The following is a 16,962-nucleotide window of genomic DNA, read 5'->3' as shown; positions in this document are numbered from 1 at the left end:
AGTAAGCAGCCCTAGGCCTGCCTCCCTGCGTCCCAAACCACCGAGGCTCCATCCCTCTGACCCCTCATGCCTCCCCTGCTGCTCTGGGTGCTGAGACACAGGCTGGGATCTCCAACAGATCACCTTGCCCCATGTTCCAGATGGTGACAGCACCAAGCCCCATGGGAGAGTGATGACAGTGTGCGCTTGGCAGCCAATCCTGTAGTGTTGGATCCCATGAGGGAGCCGTCAGGCTCCGTCCCAAGTACTCAGCCCAAGGACCTGGTGCCATGGATCCAGATGAGGACTTTAATGCCGTGGCTCCTGGACTTTGTGGGGCTTGGGCTCAGCAGGGATCCCTGTGGTATGACAGCTGAGAAATTACCCAACCATGGCCAGAGTTGGCAGGTGGCCCTGGGTGTTCGTGGATGTCCCAGAGCCAGTCTATGCTGTGCCCACCACCACCACAGGGGCCCTGTCCACAGATAAATTCAATTTGGAAAAATGTTTGCCTAAAGGCACCCTCTGTCCCTATGAGAAGAGGGGTGGCCATAAGCAGTATTGGTGCCATTCCAGAGCCTCAGGAAGCAGAGCATGTCCACGTGGCTTGGACTCCTATCAGGCTCCTTCCTCCCTGCAGAGGTGAGAGATGAGACTCCCTGGCTCTTGGGGAGAAGGAGGGGAGAGGAGAGTGGGCCTTTGAAGTGTTCCTTCTGTTAGCACTTTTTTTTTTTTTTAAAGCTTTTTAGTTTTCAAAACACATGCATGGACAATTCTTCAACATTAGCCCTTGCAAAACCCTGTGTTCCAATTTTCTCCCCTCTCCTTACCCCATCCCCGAGATGGCAAGTAGTCCAATATATGTTAAACATAGTAGAAAGATATATTAAATCCAATATATGCACACATATTTATATAATGATCATGCAGCATCAGAGAAAAAAGTGAAGCAAAATAAAATGCAAACAAAAAGCGTAAGAATGTTATGTTGTGAACCACAGTTCCCACAGTCCTCTCTCTGGGTGTAGATGGCTCTCTTCATCACTGAACAAGTGGAACTGCTTCAAACCATCTCCTTGTTGAAGACGGCCACGTCCATCAGAATTGATCATCATATAACCTTGTTGCCGTGTATAATCTGGTCCTGCTCACTTCCCTCAGCATCAGTTCAGGCCTTCCCGAAATCATCCTGCTGATCATTTCTTACAGAACAATAATATTCCATAACATTCATGTACCATACATCATTTATTCAGCCATTCTCCAACGGAGAGCATTTGCTCAGTTTCCAGTTTCTTGCCACTTCTGTTTCCATTCTTGATGTGTTCATCCTGTTGCTTTTAGGGGCTCAGGTCCCAGACCATGACAACTCTGGAGCTACCTTTAATGGTGATCCCTGCCCCAGCCCAGGGGCGGTCACCTCTGGGTACGAGCCCCACTAGTTCCAGCAGAGATGTGGCCCCTCCCAAGAGACTCAATTAGGACACCAACATTCATTAGGCATCTCTGACCAGTTCTCAGGGTCCCTCCTTGGAGACAAAGCTTCCCTCACCATCCAGGGGGCCGAGAGCGAGGATGGGGCAGAATATCACAGCCAGCTATGGTACAACAGCTAAAAAGTCTCACAGTGATAGGCTCAGAGGAGAAACTGGGAAAAAATCTATGGCAATCCACGTTGGGTCCACTGCTGAGGGTGCCAGGGATCTTTGTGACGTGCAGCTTCCTGGCACAACAAAGGACACTTCCATTCCTTCTAAGAGTCTGTTTCCTGAGCCAGCTGGTCTAGGAACAGGACCCAAAAGCCTCCCCGGTGGTACGTCCCTTGGCCTCCCTGCTTGTGCCAGTGGATGAGGGCTTTCAATCTGGCTGCTCGAGCGCCTTCCCAAGTCTCTTAACATGGTGCTGCTGAGTCCCTTCGCCTCCTGTATGGCACATGCCTATAATCTCAAGTGTTCCCTGGCCTCTGGGAGTGAATGATCATTGCTTGCTAGGATGGTGGCCATCTCTGGGTTGGGGAGGGGACTAGGAATGGGGTCCCCCTCCCCCAAAAGAGAAGTGTGAAGTCTGGTCAACTCCCTGTTGACCTCAGGATCAGCCAGAGTCAGGATCAGCAAAAGTCCTTGGTCTTAAGGGAGAGAAGTAAAGGAGATGGATGAAACTGCCATGAAACTGCCACGAAACTGCCAGGAGCTCTCCTACAGACCTCCCTTCTCCTCCTCCTCCAAAGTGACTCTGGCTTGTCTTACTCCACCCCCTAATCCCTCTTACAATTCTCTGTATACACCAAAAGATGGAGCCAGCACAGAATGGTGGGAAGGGCCATTTTCCAAGCATATTCTCATAGAGTATTGTCCAACAGGTAATTAGCCTTAAGGGCTCGGTTGTCTGATTCCAGTGCACCTACTCAGAGTTTCAGCCCTTTACAGAGAAGCAAACAGGACGGGAATCCTTGAGAAGGAGGAGCATAGCTTGGAAAGTGAGATGTCCAATTTGCTGTATGTGTTAAAGGTCAGCCACCTAGAAAAGATTCAAAGTTACTACGTTCTCCTCCATTCTTTCCTGGTACAGTGTAGCTGCAAACGCTCACTTGATTTGAAATTTTAGGTTGAAAAAACCACTCAAGCATCCTGCAAAGTGAAGAAGTGTGTAACTCAGAAAATACTAACACACACACACACCCACACACACCCACGTGCGCATGCGCGACTGTCACTTGGAGAAGCAAAGGTCTTCCGGTTTCTTGGATATACCATCAGGAGGGGGGCTGGATCCCTCTCTGGAGTTCAGGAATAATAGTTAATTATTGCACTTTTCCCATGAGCTTTTTTCAGTGTAAACAAAACTGAAGTTGTTAAAAATAAGAGAATGTAAAACTATTGACAACTCTATCTTCCCCGAAACTAATTTCTTGAGAGACTACTGTATTATGTTCAGGATCACAGAGGCAATATTCCATATAGTCTTTGGATTTAAGGAGTACAGTCTTGTTGGAGACAAGGATGAGCAGAAATGAAATGAACCCAAGAGTGTGCATTGTGTGGAAAATAGCAGGACCCCCATCTGCGTGAGTTCAGACCTGACCTCGGACTCTCACTCTCATTTGTCCTTCATGTTGGAATGAGCGTCCAGGCCCAAGGTCGGTCCCACTGTCGCTGACTACGCCCACACAAGTTCGGAAGGCTGCAGAAAGCCGTCCGTTTCTGGGGCACTTTTCCAGCCAGGAGCCAGCGGGGGTCCTTAAGAAAGCTTCTCAGACACCTGGGACATCTCAAAATGTGTCCAATAGACATCTTAAACTCCATGTCCAAAACTGAATTCATTATCTTTCCCCTCAATGCTCTCCCCTTCCAGCATCCTCTATTACTTGAAAAGGGTACCACTCTTTGGGGTTCCAATGTAGAAGTCATCTTGGACCCCTTACTATCAGCCTCCCATAGCCAATCTGTTGCTAAAGCCCTACTCAATTAACTCCAGAGGTTCCCCTTTTACCTCAGGAATCAATTTGGCATTCAGAGCCCTTTATAACCTAGCCCTTCTTCCTACTTTTCCAGTTTTCTGACACATTTTATCCAATCCTGCCCCTATTGGTTGTTCCTTAAAAAGAAACTTCATCTCTAAGCTTTGCCCATTTTCTCTGGCTGTCTCCCATTCCTGGAACACTCTCTCCTTCACTCTGATTACTGACCTTCCTGGTTTCCTTAAAGTCCCAAACTAAAACCTCACCTTCTACTAGAACCTTTTACTAATTTCCCCATAATTCTAGAGCCTTGCTTCTGCTGATTATTTCTAGTTCTTGTATTTCCCCCACTAAGTTGTGAGCTCTCTGAAGGCAGGAAAGAGCTTTAGGTCTTCTATATATCCCCGAAGATCGGTGCTTAGTACAGTGCCTGGCACAAATAGGTTCTCAGTAAATGCTTACCAACTGACTGACCTACGGGTGAACTGCCCCTTCTGGAAGTGGCAGACTGCTCTCAATGGTCAGTGGTCAACCCTCCTTTACTGACTCAAATGTTCCCCCTCCCTGTGCCGGACCCTTTCTTTCTCTTGGTTCTGGACCAGCTCTTTTTCCTTTCTCAGAAAGCACCGGGCAGATCACCTCCTAAAAATTTTGAAAAAATAAAAGAGAAGTTGAAATAGAATTTAAAATAAAATTAGACTAAATTTCATCGAGAAAGGACATAGACATTTTATTAAAAAAAAAAAAAAAGTTTATTAAACTCCAAAATCAATCCATCAAAACAAATGGTATAGAATTATTTAAAAAAAGGAAAAAAGAAAAAAAAATTATAGGCTCAAGAATAGCAGGGAGAAGGGATTAAAACATTATGATTCTAAATTGAGAAAAAGTTTTTAAAAGTTAAAAAACTCCTCAGGCAAGTGCTCTCTAATACCTGTTGGTGTTTGGCTCCTAGCTGTGCAGTGTGCAGAGTCCTGACTTAGCAAAACTAGTTATTCCCTCCACACTGGCTCCCACCTTTGGAACGGCAGTGCTCTTTGTTCCCAATGTCTCTTCAGGTGTGACTTTCTTTATAACTCCTTCCCTTGGCTCTTCTCCCCTCTGATGCTACAGAAGCAATCTCAGCACTGAAGGCAACCAACTCTTGAACAGTTAATTCTACCTTTTTTTCCCCCTATTCAAATAGCCTCAGGCTCTCTGGCCCAAGGAGGGAAATCCAGATATGACCTAAAACCTTTGTTTACCTGGAGCCTCCAGCTGACAGTTGGATATTCTAGTGATTATCTGATCTTAGCCAGAGGAGACAAGCTACAGCCCTTCTCTTTGCTACATTGATTTTCCATGACAGGAAGCCAGCTGACTGCCAGATAGGACTTAAGAAGAGATACTAGGAGAATACCCAGAAAGGGATGTCCTAAGGCTGCGTTAAGAAGGCGTGGGAGTCACTTCACTTCCCTTGGGACAGGATATGTGCAAAGGTGCATAAGAGTCATTACTTCCTCCCCTCAGCCCACATTTAAGTCAATAAAACAAATGTAGACCTCTAATAAAAAGACTAAGAGAGTTTTATCTTTATAATGATTTTAAAGGGTAGGTGAAGAGAAATGTAGAATAAGCTTTATAAAGATAAGCTTTTGGCAAAAACATACTGTTCCTGGGGCAGGCAATGGGAAGAGCAATAGCATCCTTGTCTCGGAGCTGCATCTCCCTCAGGATGTGAGCTCAGTAACCCAAGGTCTCCTCAGTCGCCCCTCTGGCCCTGAAGCGCTTTCCTGATGGGGTCTCTGGTGAAGGCGGCCCGGAGCTCACTCGCTAGCCTGGAGAAGCCCCAGGCCAGGCAGGTCTGACTGAGGGAGTTGGGGTACAGCCCATCTCATCCCCGATGAGCACCTGCCTTGCTCTTCCCCAGCCCCTCCAGCAGCTCAGGTAAAGCAGCTTGGGCTGAGCTCCTGTTTGCCAGCAGAGAGCTTCCCCAACACCCAGTTATACATACATGCTCTCACACACACCCTTTATATATAGGGAGAGGAGGGAGAGAAAGCTGCCCATGTGGATCTTCAAAGGCAGAATGACAGATCACTCAGAGATTCACAGCAGACCAAACTCCAGAAAGGAGCCAGTAGTAAAACCTCATGTCGCTCCTCACAAAGGCAACGCCAGGTCTTAATGCCAGGGGTCAAGTCTGACCTCCCAGATAGCAATGAGACTTACTGGGATAAGGACAAAGCCTGCCCATGGCTTGGATGGGCGTTTACCTTCAACAGAAACCACAGGTAAAGGGAGAAGGCAGATTTCACGTGTGCAAATCAGGAACCAGAGCAGGAGCATTACAGAGAACATTCAAGGTCTATGGAGATAGAAATGATTTGGTGAGTGGCATATGTCATCTTACAACCTTGTTGGAAAGAAAGAAGAGAGACACGGAGTTTGGGGAACAGGTTCTAAGCCTGGCCCAGAAGCACCATTTGAAGCACCGAGGGCTTCCTTAAATGCCCCAAGGTCCGAGTTCTTCTCTCTTGCTCCACCAAGAGCAAAGCAGTAAATAGCATCTTGACTTGCCTTGGAGATTATTTCACCCTTCAAAAGGCAGAGGAACCAAGGGAAATTCTATTTTGAACCTGTTTGTCAGGTTATTGTTCGGGTGGAAATGATGGGAACCTTGGAGGGGGTAGGACATGTAATACATCCATGGTATATAAAGGGCAACAGTGCCATCATCATTATGATTACAGAACTATCACTGGTAGGAATCCCAAAGGGTGACATTTCAGGAGAATGGAAGGATTAAAAATGAGAAACTTCCAGGAGCTGAGAAATGAGTGGGAAGAAAAGAAGTGGAGCTAATGGTATAAAAGATTTTCCCAGGAGTTTGGCAATAAAAGTAATAAATAAATAAATAGGGACAAAGTGATTGGGATTAGGGAGAGATACTTGGTATATAGCACAGAAACCTGGAGTCACAAGAAAACAATATTGAGATAAGCAAGGAAGGCCTAACATCCAAAGTTTGATCTGAGCTTTGACAAGAGCTATGGAGTCTAAGAGGCTGAAGAGGGGGGCCATTCCAGGCACAGGGGAAACAGCTTGTGTAAAGGCACAAAGGAAGGGGATGATATCATCTCCATGGAAGGGAACATAGGCCATTGTGGTTGGAATATACAAAGTAAGCAAAGGGAAACAACTGTGAAGTTCATCTGGAAAGGCAGGATGATTCTGGAATATGAAGGGCTTTAAGCACCCTTAAAATAAGTTCCTATTTTACCTAGGAGGGAACAAAAAGCCACTGAAACCTTTCAAATAGACTCCTTTCAGAGTCAGGCTTTTGCTTTAAGAGGCTATTCTGACAGCACAATCTGTAGTACATTGATTAATGGAGAGGTTATTTCAAAGGTTTTCTTGACACATGAGAAGATCTGTGACCAAATGTGTTGAGTGGATAAGAACAATGGTTTATGAATACAGAACTGACAAGATTTGTAGACTGATTGCAAATGGCATATGAGTGATAGAAGATCTTGGAAACAAAAAAAAGGAAATGCTGTTTCAAAGAGCAGGAGCAAACCTTTCTCTATGACTAGGAAAAAAGAGAGCAAACTCCTGTCAGATTGTGACAACTTTTTTTTTTAAGTATATTAAAGAGTAAGTCTTCTCTGCAATGTGAATTATTTGGGGGAAATGGGTGGTCTCGGTTTCAAGAGTGGATGAAATGGTTTGGAACTGTTTCTGTGGAAAATTAACCAGATTTCCTTCTTCTACAGGATTTCTATTAATTTTTGGCAAAGGTAAAATCTTACATTCACAAGGTTTCACCTTCATAAGGTGTCTCTCCAGTATGAGTTCTGTAATGCTGAGTAAGCTGTTTGCTCAGGCGAAAGTTATTCCCACATTCATTACACTGATAAGGTTTCTCTCCAGTGTGAATTCTCAGATGTCCTGTAAGGCCTGTACTTCGACTAAAAGCTTTCCCACATTCATTACATTCGTAAGGTTTCTCTCCAGTGTGAACAGTCTGATGTTGAGTGAGATGTGCTCTTTGGCCAAAAGCCTGCCCACATTCATTGCATTTATAGGGTTTCTCTCCAGTATGAATTCTCTGATGTCGATTAAGCTGTGTGCTCTGGCTAAAGGCCTTCCCACATTCACTGCATTCATATGGTTTCTCTCCAGTGTGAATTCTCTGATGTTCTGTCAGTGCTGTGTTAAGCCTAAAGGCCTTCCCACATTCTTTACATTCAAAAGGCTTTTCTCCAGTATGAATTGTTTGATGTCGACTAAGCCCAGCGCTTCTTCGAAAAGCCTTCCCACATTCATTGCATTCATATGGTTTTTCTCCAGTGTGAATTATAAGATGTCTAGTAAGCTGTGAGCTCTGGGAGAAAGTCTTCCCACAGTCAATACATTCATAAGGCTTCTCTCCAGGGTGAATTTGTTGATGTCCTATTAACTTTGAACCAAAGATTTTCTCAGGTTCACTGTATTCAAAAGGTCTCTCTCCTGAATGAATAGTTTGATGCTGAATAAGTGCTGATCTCTGGTGGAAGCCTTTCTCATAGCCATTGAATACATACATTTTTTCTCTAGTTTGAAGCATTTGATGTTGATCAAGCTTTGAGCAGTAGCAGGCGGCCTTCCCACATAGTTTACATTCACAAAACTTCTCTCCAGGATGAATTTTCTTATTTTCAATAAACTGTAAGTTCCTGGAAAAGGCTTTCCCATATTCCTTATATTCATAACATTTCTCTCTAGTATGAACTGGCATATTATATTCTATGAGTTCTGGTATGTAATTAAAGGGTTTCCCATATTCATTACACTTGATCTCTGTATGTATGTCATATTTCAGGGCATTCTTCCCATTGTCCTGCTGCCTCTCGAAACGAGCACCACATTTCTGAGCTTCTCCCCAATTGAAGTCACAGGGATTATCCCTTTCTAGTCTTTCCTGAGAGGATTCTTGTGTCAGAAATCTCAGATGTGAGGCTGACTCCTTGGTTGCCAGCCTAGTTTCCCAAACTGAAAGAAAGAAACAAAAACTAAATGTCCTTCCTGTGACCTGCTGTACAGTTTTTATTTACATCCCTATCAAGGAAGGTTCTTAGCAAAAATTACCTGAGTGCTGGAAGAATAAGTATTTTCACAATCCTTCAAGAGCTACATACATTCATATTACTGTTGTCCCCATTACTAGTGAAAGCCAACTGCATCCTGGAGGCCTGGGCCTGGAGATAGGCCTAGAAAGTGTCCTGCCTATCTTTATGATGTGCCAGAAACTTAAGCAATTCTTGAGCGTTGGTGACACCAGAAGAACTGTGTTCAAATCCTGCTTTTGATATGAGCTATGGGATTATGGGCAAATCCTTGAGCCTCAATTTCCTTGGTTACAACATGGAGAAGGAAAATCAGTTAGGATGTTCTAAAATTGGAAAGGGAGGCTCAGATCATGCCAAGAAGTGTCCAAGTCACATGCTTGGTGTTTCTCTACCAACAAGAGTGGAAAAACAGGAGAAATGGATGGAAAACACAGAGGCTACTTCAGCTCATCACATAAAGAATGCACCTTGTGACAATCTGATCCAGACAGGCTGATTCACAGATTGTTAGGGGAACAAGAGATTAGGAGATTACCGCGTCCAGGAGTACTAAATGTTTTTGTATGTCATGGACCCCTGTGGCAATCTGGTAAAACTGTGGATCATTTCTTAGAATTATGTTTTTAAATGTATAAAGTAAAATATAAAAGATCACATGATAACCAAGTAGATATACACTTAAAAATATTTCTTTGAAAGTTCACAGATTCTGGGTTTAAAACTTCTGATGGACTCCAAATTCCTCATCTTACAGAGAAGAAACTGAGGCTAGCAGATTAAATACCTTGTCCAAATAGCATTAAGGAACAAAAACCCAACCTCCCCCCTTGTTAACATCTACAATGTTAAGGACACCGTCATCCTCCCAGTTTCCCCAGTATCATCCCCATCTACTCATTCTCACCCTGAATATCCAGTCTCATGTACATCCCCTCCTCTCCTCAGACATCATCACCGCTCTGTTGTGCGCCCTCATTACCTCACAGCTCAGCCTCTGCAGCAGCTGCTGAGGGATCTGCCTGCCTCTGTCTCCCCTGTCCAGTCCAGTCTCCAGTCAGCCCCCAGTCCAGAGCCCCTTCTTCCCCACTTTGTATCAGTGACCTAGCATTGTGGCTCTTCTCAAGTTCACTCCACTCTGCTGACTCCAGGCTTTTTTATGGGTCTCCCCAACCCTGGAACCTCCAACTCATCCCCTCTGCTTCCTGGTTTTTCCCACCTGCCAGCAAGTCTCAGCTAAGGTTCTATCTTCCCAGCTTCTATTTTCTCAGTCCTCCTCAATCCTGGGGCCTTCTTTCAAACACTTTTGTGGTTATTATTCCGCTGTTTTTCCATAGAATTTTTGTGACCCCATTTGGGGTTTTCTTGGAAAAGATAGTGGAGTGGCTTATTGTTTCTTTCTCCAGCTCATTTTACAGATGAGACATCCAGGCAAACAGGGTAAAGTAATTGCCCAGGATCACCCAGCCATAAGTGTTGAGACTGCATTTAAGCTTGGTCTTCCTGACTTTGCGCCCCACACTTTATTACGGTACCAGTTAGTTGCCCCATTAGAATTATTTGTTGTTAGATTTATTATTAGATAAAATCTGGTAGGACATCAAAAGAAGAGAAAAAATTTAAATTTTTCTGATATTGGGTTATTTCAACAATCTAGTTCTTTTGTTAATACACATATTTTATATTTCTGTAAATACTCACCTATTTAGCAGTTTTATTGACATATTAGGGGTGAAAGAATTAGTAATGATTCTGACAATTTTCTTTAATTTTTTAAATTGTGAATTATACTTGGGATTTTTGATTTTTTTCTTAATATTTTAAGTAATATGTATTTTTTATTTATATTTTGTCTCTTGTTGATACACGCATTTAGATATAAAATTTATCTTCAGATCTGCTTTGGCTCCATCAAATACGTTTTGGTATATTTTCTCATTACTGTCATCTCCTTTGATGACAATTTTTCCGTTGTTGCAATTTGTTTTTTGACTCACCCCCAGTTCTTTACAATTGTGTTAGTCTCCAATTACTTTTAATTCTTTCTTCTGAGGCCCTTTGTTGAATGTAGCATTTATTGCATTGTATTCAGTAGCATTCCTGCTTTTCAACATTTTATAGTGAGGCTTACATGGTCGACTTTTGTAAAGGTGCCATGGACTAGTAGAGAGAATTCTTCATGTAAATTCCATTGCCATTCAGTAATCACAAAGTCATATCTATCTCTCCTCCTAAGGTATTATGCAAGTACTTAATGTCTCTCTTTTTTTGCGTTAATTTGTCTATGTCTGAAATGGGTATGCTATAGTCCCCTGTAAATGTTCTGTCCTCTCGTTGTAATCCTTCTCTGGGAGAAGGTTTCTTTTCTATAAATCCTTTTCTCTATGAGCAGGTTTCTTGGGAGGCTTCTGGAGCCTTCAGCCAGAGGGAAGGTAGAATCTTGAATCCTCTCCTTCCTGAATCCTGGCTCTGAATCTCCTCCAGCTTCCCTGAAGTTCTCCTTGAAGTTCTCCTGGGAAGTCTAGTCCTTGACCCAAATCCAGACTCTTTTTATCCTCCCAGAGAATGGGCTTGTGGGAACTCCTACAACCAATGAACTTGCCCCTTTTAAAGATGTGAACTAAAGGTATGAACGGAGCTAGAGAATTGTTAAGTACCGACTTATCACCTAGTAAGAACCTAACATTCTCCCACTATTATTGATCTATTTCTCATCCCAATACAATTACCTTTATTTTAATTATTGAGAAGGGCCCAGGGGAGGGGAACAGGCTCTAGGAAGCAGCTCAGCCCCCTCCCCAACCCGGCCACACAGGTCCCTGGCCCTTAGGGGACACCGGCCTCACTCACCTGCCCGGCTGCTCCCTGGGGCGTCTCCCTCGGGCACCCACGGTCCTTCCCCTCGCTCCAGCTGGCAGACCATGTGGGGGCTGGAGACAGCAAGCCCTGCCCATGGGAAACGGGAACGTTGGAGCCCCATGGAAAAGTGGCCATGATTGAGAGGGGCACCGGCCCCTCCAGAAGGGCTCCAGCATCATGCTCCCTGCCGCCACCGGCACTTGGGGGCCCAGAGGGTCAAGGGGTCTCACCCGTGGGCAGAGCAAAGGCCTCTCCTTAGGAGCTGCCCCTGGCCCCACCCGGCCCCCCACATTCATCCCTCCCCCCTGTCCCGGGGCAGCGGGTCCTCACCCAGGCCCACCAGGTTGCGGTAGTTCTCCAGCATCACCTCCCGGTACAGCTCCCTCTGGGCCGGGCGCAGCCGCCCCCACTCCTCCCGGGAGAAGGGCACGGCCACGTCCCGGAAGGTCACGGGGCCCTGAAAGAGCAAAGACACTTGTGCTTTCCCAGAACCCTCACTCCGGGGAGGAGGCGAGGCGCTGGGGTCCGGTCAGGGGGGTCCCAGAGTCTGGGCTTGCCCCGGGACACTCAGTGGGCTCCTGCTGTATGCAGCTGCGGCCGGATTCCGGTCCTGAGGCGTCCCCCATTCTACTGCTCTCCTACAGCCGTGGGGGAGGGGCCCCAGGCGCCCACCTGCCCTCAGAAATGGCTCCCTGAACTTGCTTTATATAAGAAGCAACAGACCCGGAATAAAAGGAGAAAAGGGGGGGGAGACTCTGAAAAATAATTCTCCTAAAAATCTGATTCTGGGGCAGCTTCGGCCAGAACAGGCAGGAGGCCCCGACCCTTCCGGGCGCCGAGTGACCCTCGGCGAGTCCCCCAAACAAAGAAAACCCCCACGGCCAAAATCCCGCTGAGCCTGAGCCCCGGGGCTCCCAGGGTCACAGGGGGCAATGAGACCTCCACCCCCGGGGGCAGCTTCCCCTGCGGAGGCCCAGGGGGCGCTCGAGCGCTGCCCGCTCCCCTGCCCTCCTCTGTCAGGGCCGGCTGCCCCCCACGGGACCTGCCCCAGGTCGGGGCCAGTGGGGGAGGGGCAGCTCGTGCTGGGCTTGGATGGGGGGGGCAGGGGGAGGCAGCCCCCAGGAGCCCCGCCCCCCACCCGAGCCCCACCCTCTCTGGTGGAGGACAGCAGGGGGATGGCGGCGCTCCTGGGGACAGAGCTTTCTTAGGGAGGGAGGAGGAGGGGGAGGTGCAGGCAGGGCCCCCCCCCAGGGACTTGTGGGCCAGCGCCGCCCCGAACATTCCAGGTCCTCAGTCAGTGCGGCCCCTCCCCCCTCCCGCCTCCAGGCTCCCTCTCCCGGTCCCACGGGCGGCCTGGGGGCCCCTCTGGCGCGGTCTGGGGGGTGTCTCCAGCCAGGCCCCCCCTTACCTGACAGGCCCCGGGCGCGGGGGGCACGGCCGCCATCCCGCCTTCCTCAGGCCGCCCTCCACTTGGGGAAAGGGGAGTCCGTCCGAGGCCGGCCTGGGGAGGAAAGGGACGGGCTGAGAAGGGCGGGCCAGACCCGGGCCCTCCGCGGGCCAGACCCCTGGATCCGGACCGAGGTCGGCCTGAGGGGTTCCCAGCAGTAACGTGGGCAGACGGAGGGCTCCTCCACACTGACCCGGGGCAGGTCAGGGAGCAGGGGTCAAAGGACCCCGAAGGGCACAAGCATCGTGGGGGGCCGGGAGGGTCCGCCAGGTGGTAGGGAAGAGTTTGGGGGGAGGATACGGGGATTCCCTGCCCGGATAGAAAAGGTGCAGACACAAGGAGAGGATGTGGCCCCATGGCCCAGACCAGAGGCCCCCAAGGAGCCCGGAGCCCCCCCAGGAACATAGAGCCCCCAAGCGGGGCTCAGGCTCTGTACCCTTCCCCACACGTGCTGACCCCCCCACGGGGCACAGCCCCAGCGCCCTCCGTCTGTGCACACAAGCACGTCCTCCGCGCGGGCTCCGCGCCTGCCTCAGGGGACCCCATCACGGGAGGAATGAAGAGGGGGGCCCCGCTGGGGGGGGTCCCCAGGGGCGCTGAAGGCCTCACCCCGTCCTAGGGCCAGGGACTGCGGGGGTATAGGGAGGGGTCCAACCCTGGGAGGTGGGGGTCACGGGGGCGGCGTCCCCCCTTTAGCGTTCTTTCCCCCCACAGCCAGTGAGGTGGGAGGGGCGGATTCAAAATCAGACCCGAGAATGGTCACGTGGTCTGGGGGGAGTCCCTCATAGCAGTAGGACCCCAGGTTAGAGGGGGGCGGGGCGGAGCCCCGAGGAGTGCCCGTAATGAGGAGGCGTGGCCGAGCCCAGGACTAGAGTAGGATCAGACACCCGGGGTCATGACCCGGGACAAGTCAGGAGATGGAGGGGGAGGGACAGGGGGCGTTCCTCCAAGGGAAGGACTGACTCCCCACCTCAGCCAGGATTCTCTGGGTCTAGAACCTCCGTTAAGGGGAGCGCACGGGCCGCTAAGACTGGTGGGGATCGCGGGGGACCCAGAAGACCCCGGGTAGGAGTGAGAACGCTACGGCGACGCCCAGTGGGCGTAGAGAAATTGGGCGTTGACCAATGGGCGCACACGCTCGCCTAGGGGGGCGGGGCTTGCAAGCTCGGACTGCGCACTCGGGGCCAACCCTGTTCCTCTTCCCCTCCCTGGAAGATTGGATCGGCCCCAGCTTACTCCGGTTTCAGTTCCGCGGCCCAAGTGCCCCCGACAGCTAAGGAAGGAATGGAACCGGTGACAACGAAAACTCGCAGGATGGCGGGGCCCTGATGTGGCGGAAGTGAGGGGACCCTCCCCTCCTTCTTTCCCTCCTCCCCTATCTCTCACACTCCTCCCTACTCTGCCGGAGGAGAAAGGATGTGCCCGTAAGGCCTTCTGGGAAATGGAGTCCGGCGTCAGGGTTCAGTGCTGCGCATGTGCAGAGTCCGCTTAGCCAACCTCCCCCAGGTGAACAATTGACCTTTAAAGAATCTGAGGCCGTATAGGCGAAATGATGCAGCAGGAGAGAAACTTTTACAATGTGAAACTGTTGGGGGTTGTGCTCCCTTTAAGAAACTAGTCCTTTCAGATGGATTTATTCCTTTCTGATTCCCAGCCCCATCCGGGCTGATGCATTAACAATTCAAGAAGCCAGGACCTTTGATTCACAAATCATGCTGGTCAAAAGCATAACTGAATTCAAATAGGAAATCCCTGCTCTCGAAGCCCCCAGGGGATCTGAGCCCGCGGGACTCCACCCGCAGACCCCTTTAGCTAAATCTCTCATTATAAAAGAGCCAGACTGGAGCCCTCTCTTTGCGGAGGTTCCAAACATGGCTGCCTTACGCCTGGCACGCCAAGGATCTCTGCCCGCTGGAAACCTGTTTCTGGTGCCCTCTTACCTCTCCCTTCACCTTTTACTAACTAGACCTTAACCTTGTTTCCAAACTCCAGAATAAACGTCTTTTATCAATCTAGGTTTTCGGGTCTGTAAATTCCTTTAGTGGACTATTGCCCCTGCCCCCCACTAGACCTTATTGAACTCCATATTCCTGCACCGAATCCAAAGGGCTTGCAGGACAGCTCTATTTGGTTCCCTGTGCCCCAACCTGCCACTAGATCTCAATTAAACCTAATTTCATTTAGGTACCCCAATTCTAGATCTCATCAAAAGTATAAAGAAACTGAAAGAATTCTGACCAAATTCCAGAGCCCCCAGGACTGAAGCTGTCAGTCACTCCTTGATGGAGAGGTGATGGATTCAGGCTGCACGTGGAGATCACAGAAACACAAACACCTCATGGCAATTAGGGAATTGATTTTACTTGACTATACATTTGTTCCAAGAGCTTCTTGGTCCATTGGAAAGAGCAAAATTAATTTAAGAACAAAGTAGTAAGATTAGAACTTGGTGGGAGCCAGGAAAGGTGATCTCCGGGGTTCGTTCCGAGGAAGCTCCTCTGGCCAGCCTCTCCAGTCCCATACCGTGCCCCCCCTTTCCCACACACTGGATGAAGAGTAGCCTCCTTCCTCTTACAGACCCTCTCTCTTCCAGGCTCACTCCACAGATTTCTCATGCTCTCTGCCCAGATCATCTTTCTCCTTCCTCAGAACTCCATGACTGGAGCCCTCCTCTCTATCCTAACCACTGCCCTCATCCTCATCCAACTCCACACTGTGATCTCCAGTAAAACGCTATGATTATGATGAATTAAACTTAAAATGATCTTCCCAGAGAAATCTTTTTCTCAGAATCATTTTTACTCACCACAATCTTTACTTATCCTGGTTGCCCTCCTAACCCTCTCTAGCTTCTCACAGTTCTTAAACTGTGGTCCTAGACATGAACACAATGTTCAAGAGGAGGTCTGACCAAGGCACTTTACAATGGAATTACCACTTTTATATTCCTGAAAACTCTGCTTCTCTTAAGGCATCCTGGGATTTCCTGCCCCCCCTTTTTGCTTCCATGTCCATAATCAAGTAATACTGAGCTTGCAGTCCAGAAAACTTAGTGAATTGGTAAGGGAGGCATGTAGAAGGATTGCCTAACACCAGTTAAAGTCGTTGTAATGTGAATTTGTGTGGACTCAAGACAGCGATATATATGGTTTTCTTCGTCTTCATGCAGCAGCACAGATAGAAGGAGCAATTTGGCAATCTAGGGAGGGGGTTGAGGCTTGAGAGATGGGGATTGTGCACAATTCCACATGAAGTATGAGGAGAAAAAAAAAGAGAACAGCTATGCAGGGGAGATGTCCTGGGAAAGAACAGAGGGCCTGGAGGTCACAGTGTGGAGTTGGATGAGGATGAGGGCAGTGGTTAGGGCCAGGAGGAGGCCTTTGAGCCAGTCATGGAGCTCTGAGGAAGGAAAAAGATGGTCTGGGCAGAGAGCATGAGAAATCTGTGGATTGAGCCTGGAAGAGAAAGAGTCTGTAATAGTGATGGGGGCTGTAGCCCCTTGATATTCCTTTTTTGATCTCCAACTCCATTTGGGACTTGGACTTTGATGTGGTCAAACTAGTTTGGGCTATCTGAACTGGTTGGAGTTTTACAGCCCCCCATTCTAATTTGCTCACACAGACCAAATGTCACAGCAGGGGAAGAGACTTCTGTCTCTACTCAAAAGATAACAAGAGAATCCTTATCTTAACTACATCATTCTCCTGAACCTCCTCACATCAATGCATTTGAATGATTGTGCTTTGTATAAAACAGAGAACTCAAAAATCTATTCTTTGCAAAACTGGCCTTGTACCTTGCAGCCATTTTGCCCACAACTCTCCGGTGTTTCTAATCAATAAAGACTTTGTTTCTACACAGCCTTGAGTAGCTAAGGGACCCCGCCGTTGGGACTTTGGGAAGGAGAAAGAGATAATTAGACCTCCTGAAAGGAACTGACCCATCTCAGTTTAGACCCTCAGTTTACTCCTCATCAATAGGAAGGAGGCTACTCTTCACCTAGTGTAGTGGGAAAGGGGGGGTACAGTATGGGACTGGAGAGGCTGGCCAGGAGAGCTTACTCAGAATGAACCTCGGAGGTCACCTTTCCTGGCTCCCCCCACTGTCCCACAGTGTTTTCCCTAAGGTCT

General features: G+C 48.3%; 1 protein-coding gene across 1 annotated transcript; it reads right to left on the bottom strand.

Moving 5' to 3' along the window:
• Positions 1-4,275: 4,275 nt before the first annotated feature.
• LOC141550465 (uncharacterized) lies at positions 4,276-14,224 on the bottom strand. Its single transcript, XM_074281191.1, has 5 exons — positions 14,069-14,224; positions 12,794-12,886; positions 11,716-11,842; positions 11,377-11,472; positions 4,276-8,452 (listed from the first exon to the last, which is right to left on the bottom strand). The coding sequence occupies exons 2-5, from the start codon at positions 12,827-12,829 to the stop codon at positions 7,233-7,235; spliced, it is 1,479 nt and encodes a 492-aa protein (XP_074137292.1). The 5' UTR covers positions 12,830-12,886; positions 14,069-14,224; the 3' UTR covers positions 4,276-7,232.
• Between the last annotated feature and the right edge of the window lie 2,738 nt (positions 14,225-16,962).

This window comes from Sminthopsis crassicaudata, chromosome 1 (assembly GCF_048593235.1).
Source record: "Sminthopsis crassicaudata isolate SCR6 chromosome 1, ASM4859323v1, whole genome shotgun sequence".
Lineage (NCBI taxonomy): Eukaryota > Metazoa > Chordata > Mammalia > Dasyuromorphia > Dasyuridae > Sminthopsis > Sminthopsis crassicaudata.
Note: the sequence above shows the minus strand (reverse complement) of the source record. Positions and strands in the feature narration are given on the sequence as shown.

Bases quoted from the DNA above. Each gene is read 5' to 3' on its own strand.
- LOC141550465 (XM_074281191.1), bottom strand. From the start codon at position 12,829: ATGGCGGCCGTGCCCCCCGCGCCCGGGGCCTGTCAG. The intron at 11,473-11,715 runs GTGAGGACCCGC...TCCCATGGGCAG, and splicing joins CCGCAACCTGGTGGGCCTGG to GGCTTGCTGTCTCCAGCCCC. The intron at 8,453-11,376 runs GTGAGTGAGGCC...TCTTTCTTTCAG, and splicing joins CCCAGGGAGCAGCCGGGCAG to TTTGGGAAACTAGGCTGGCA.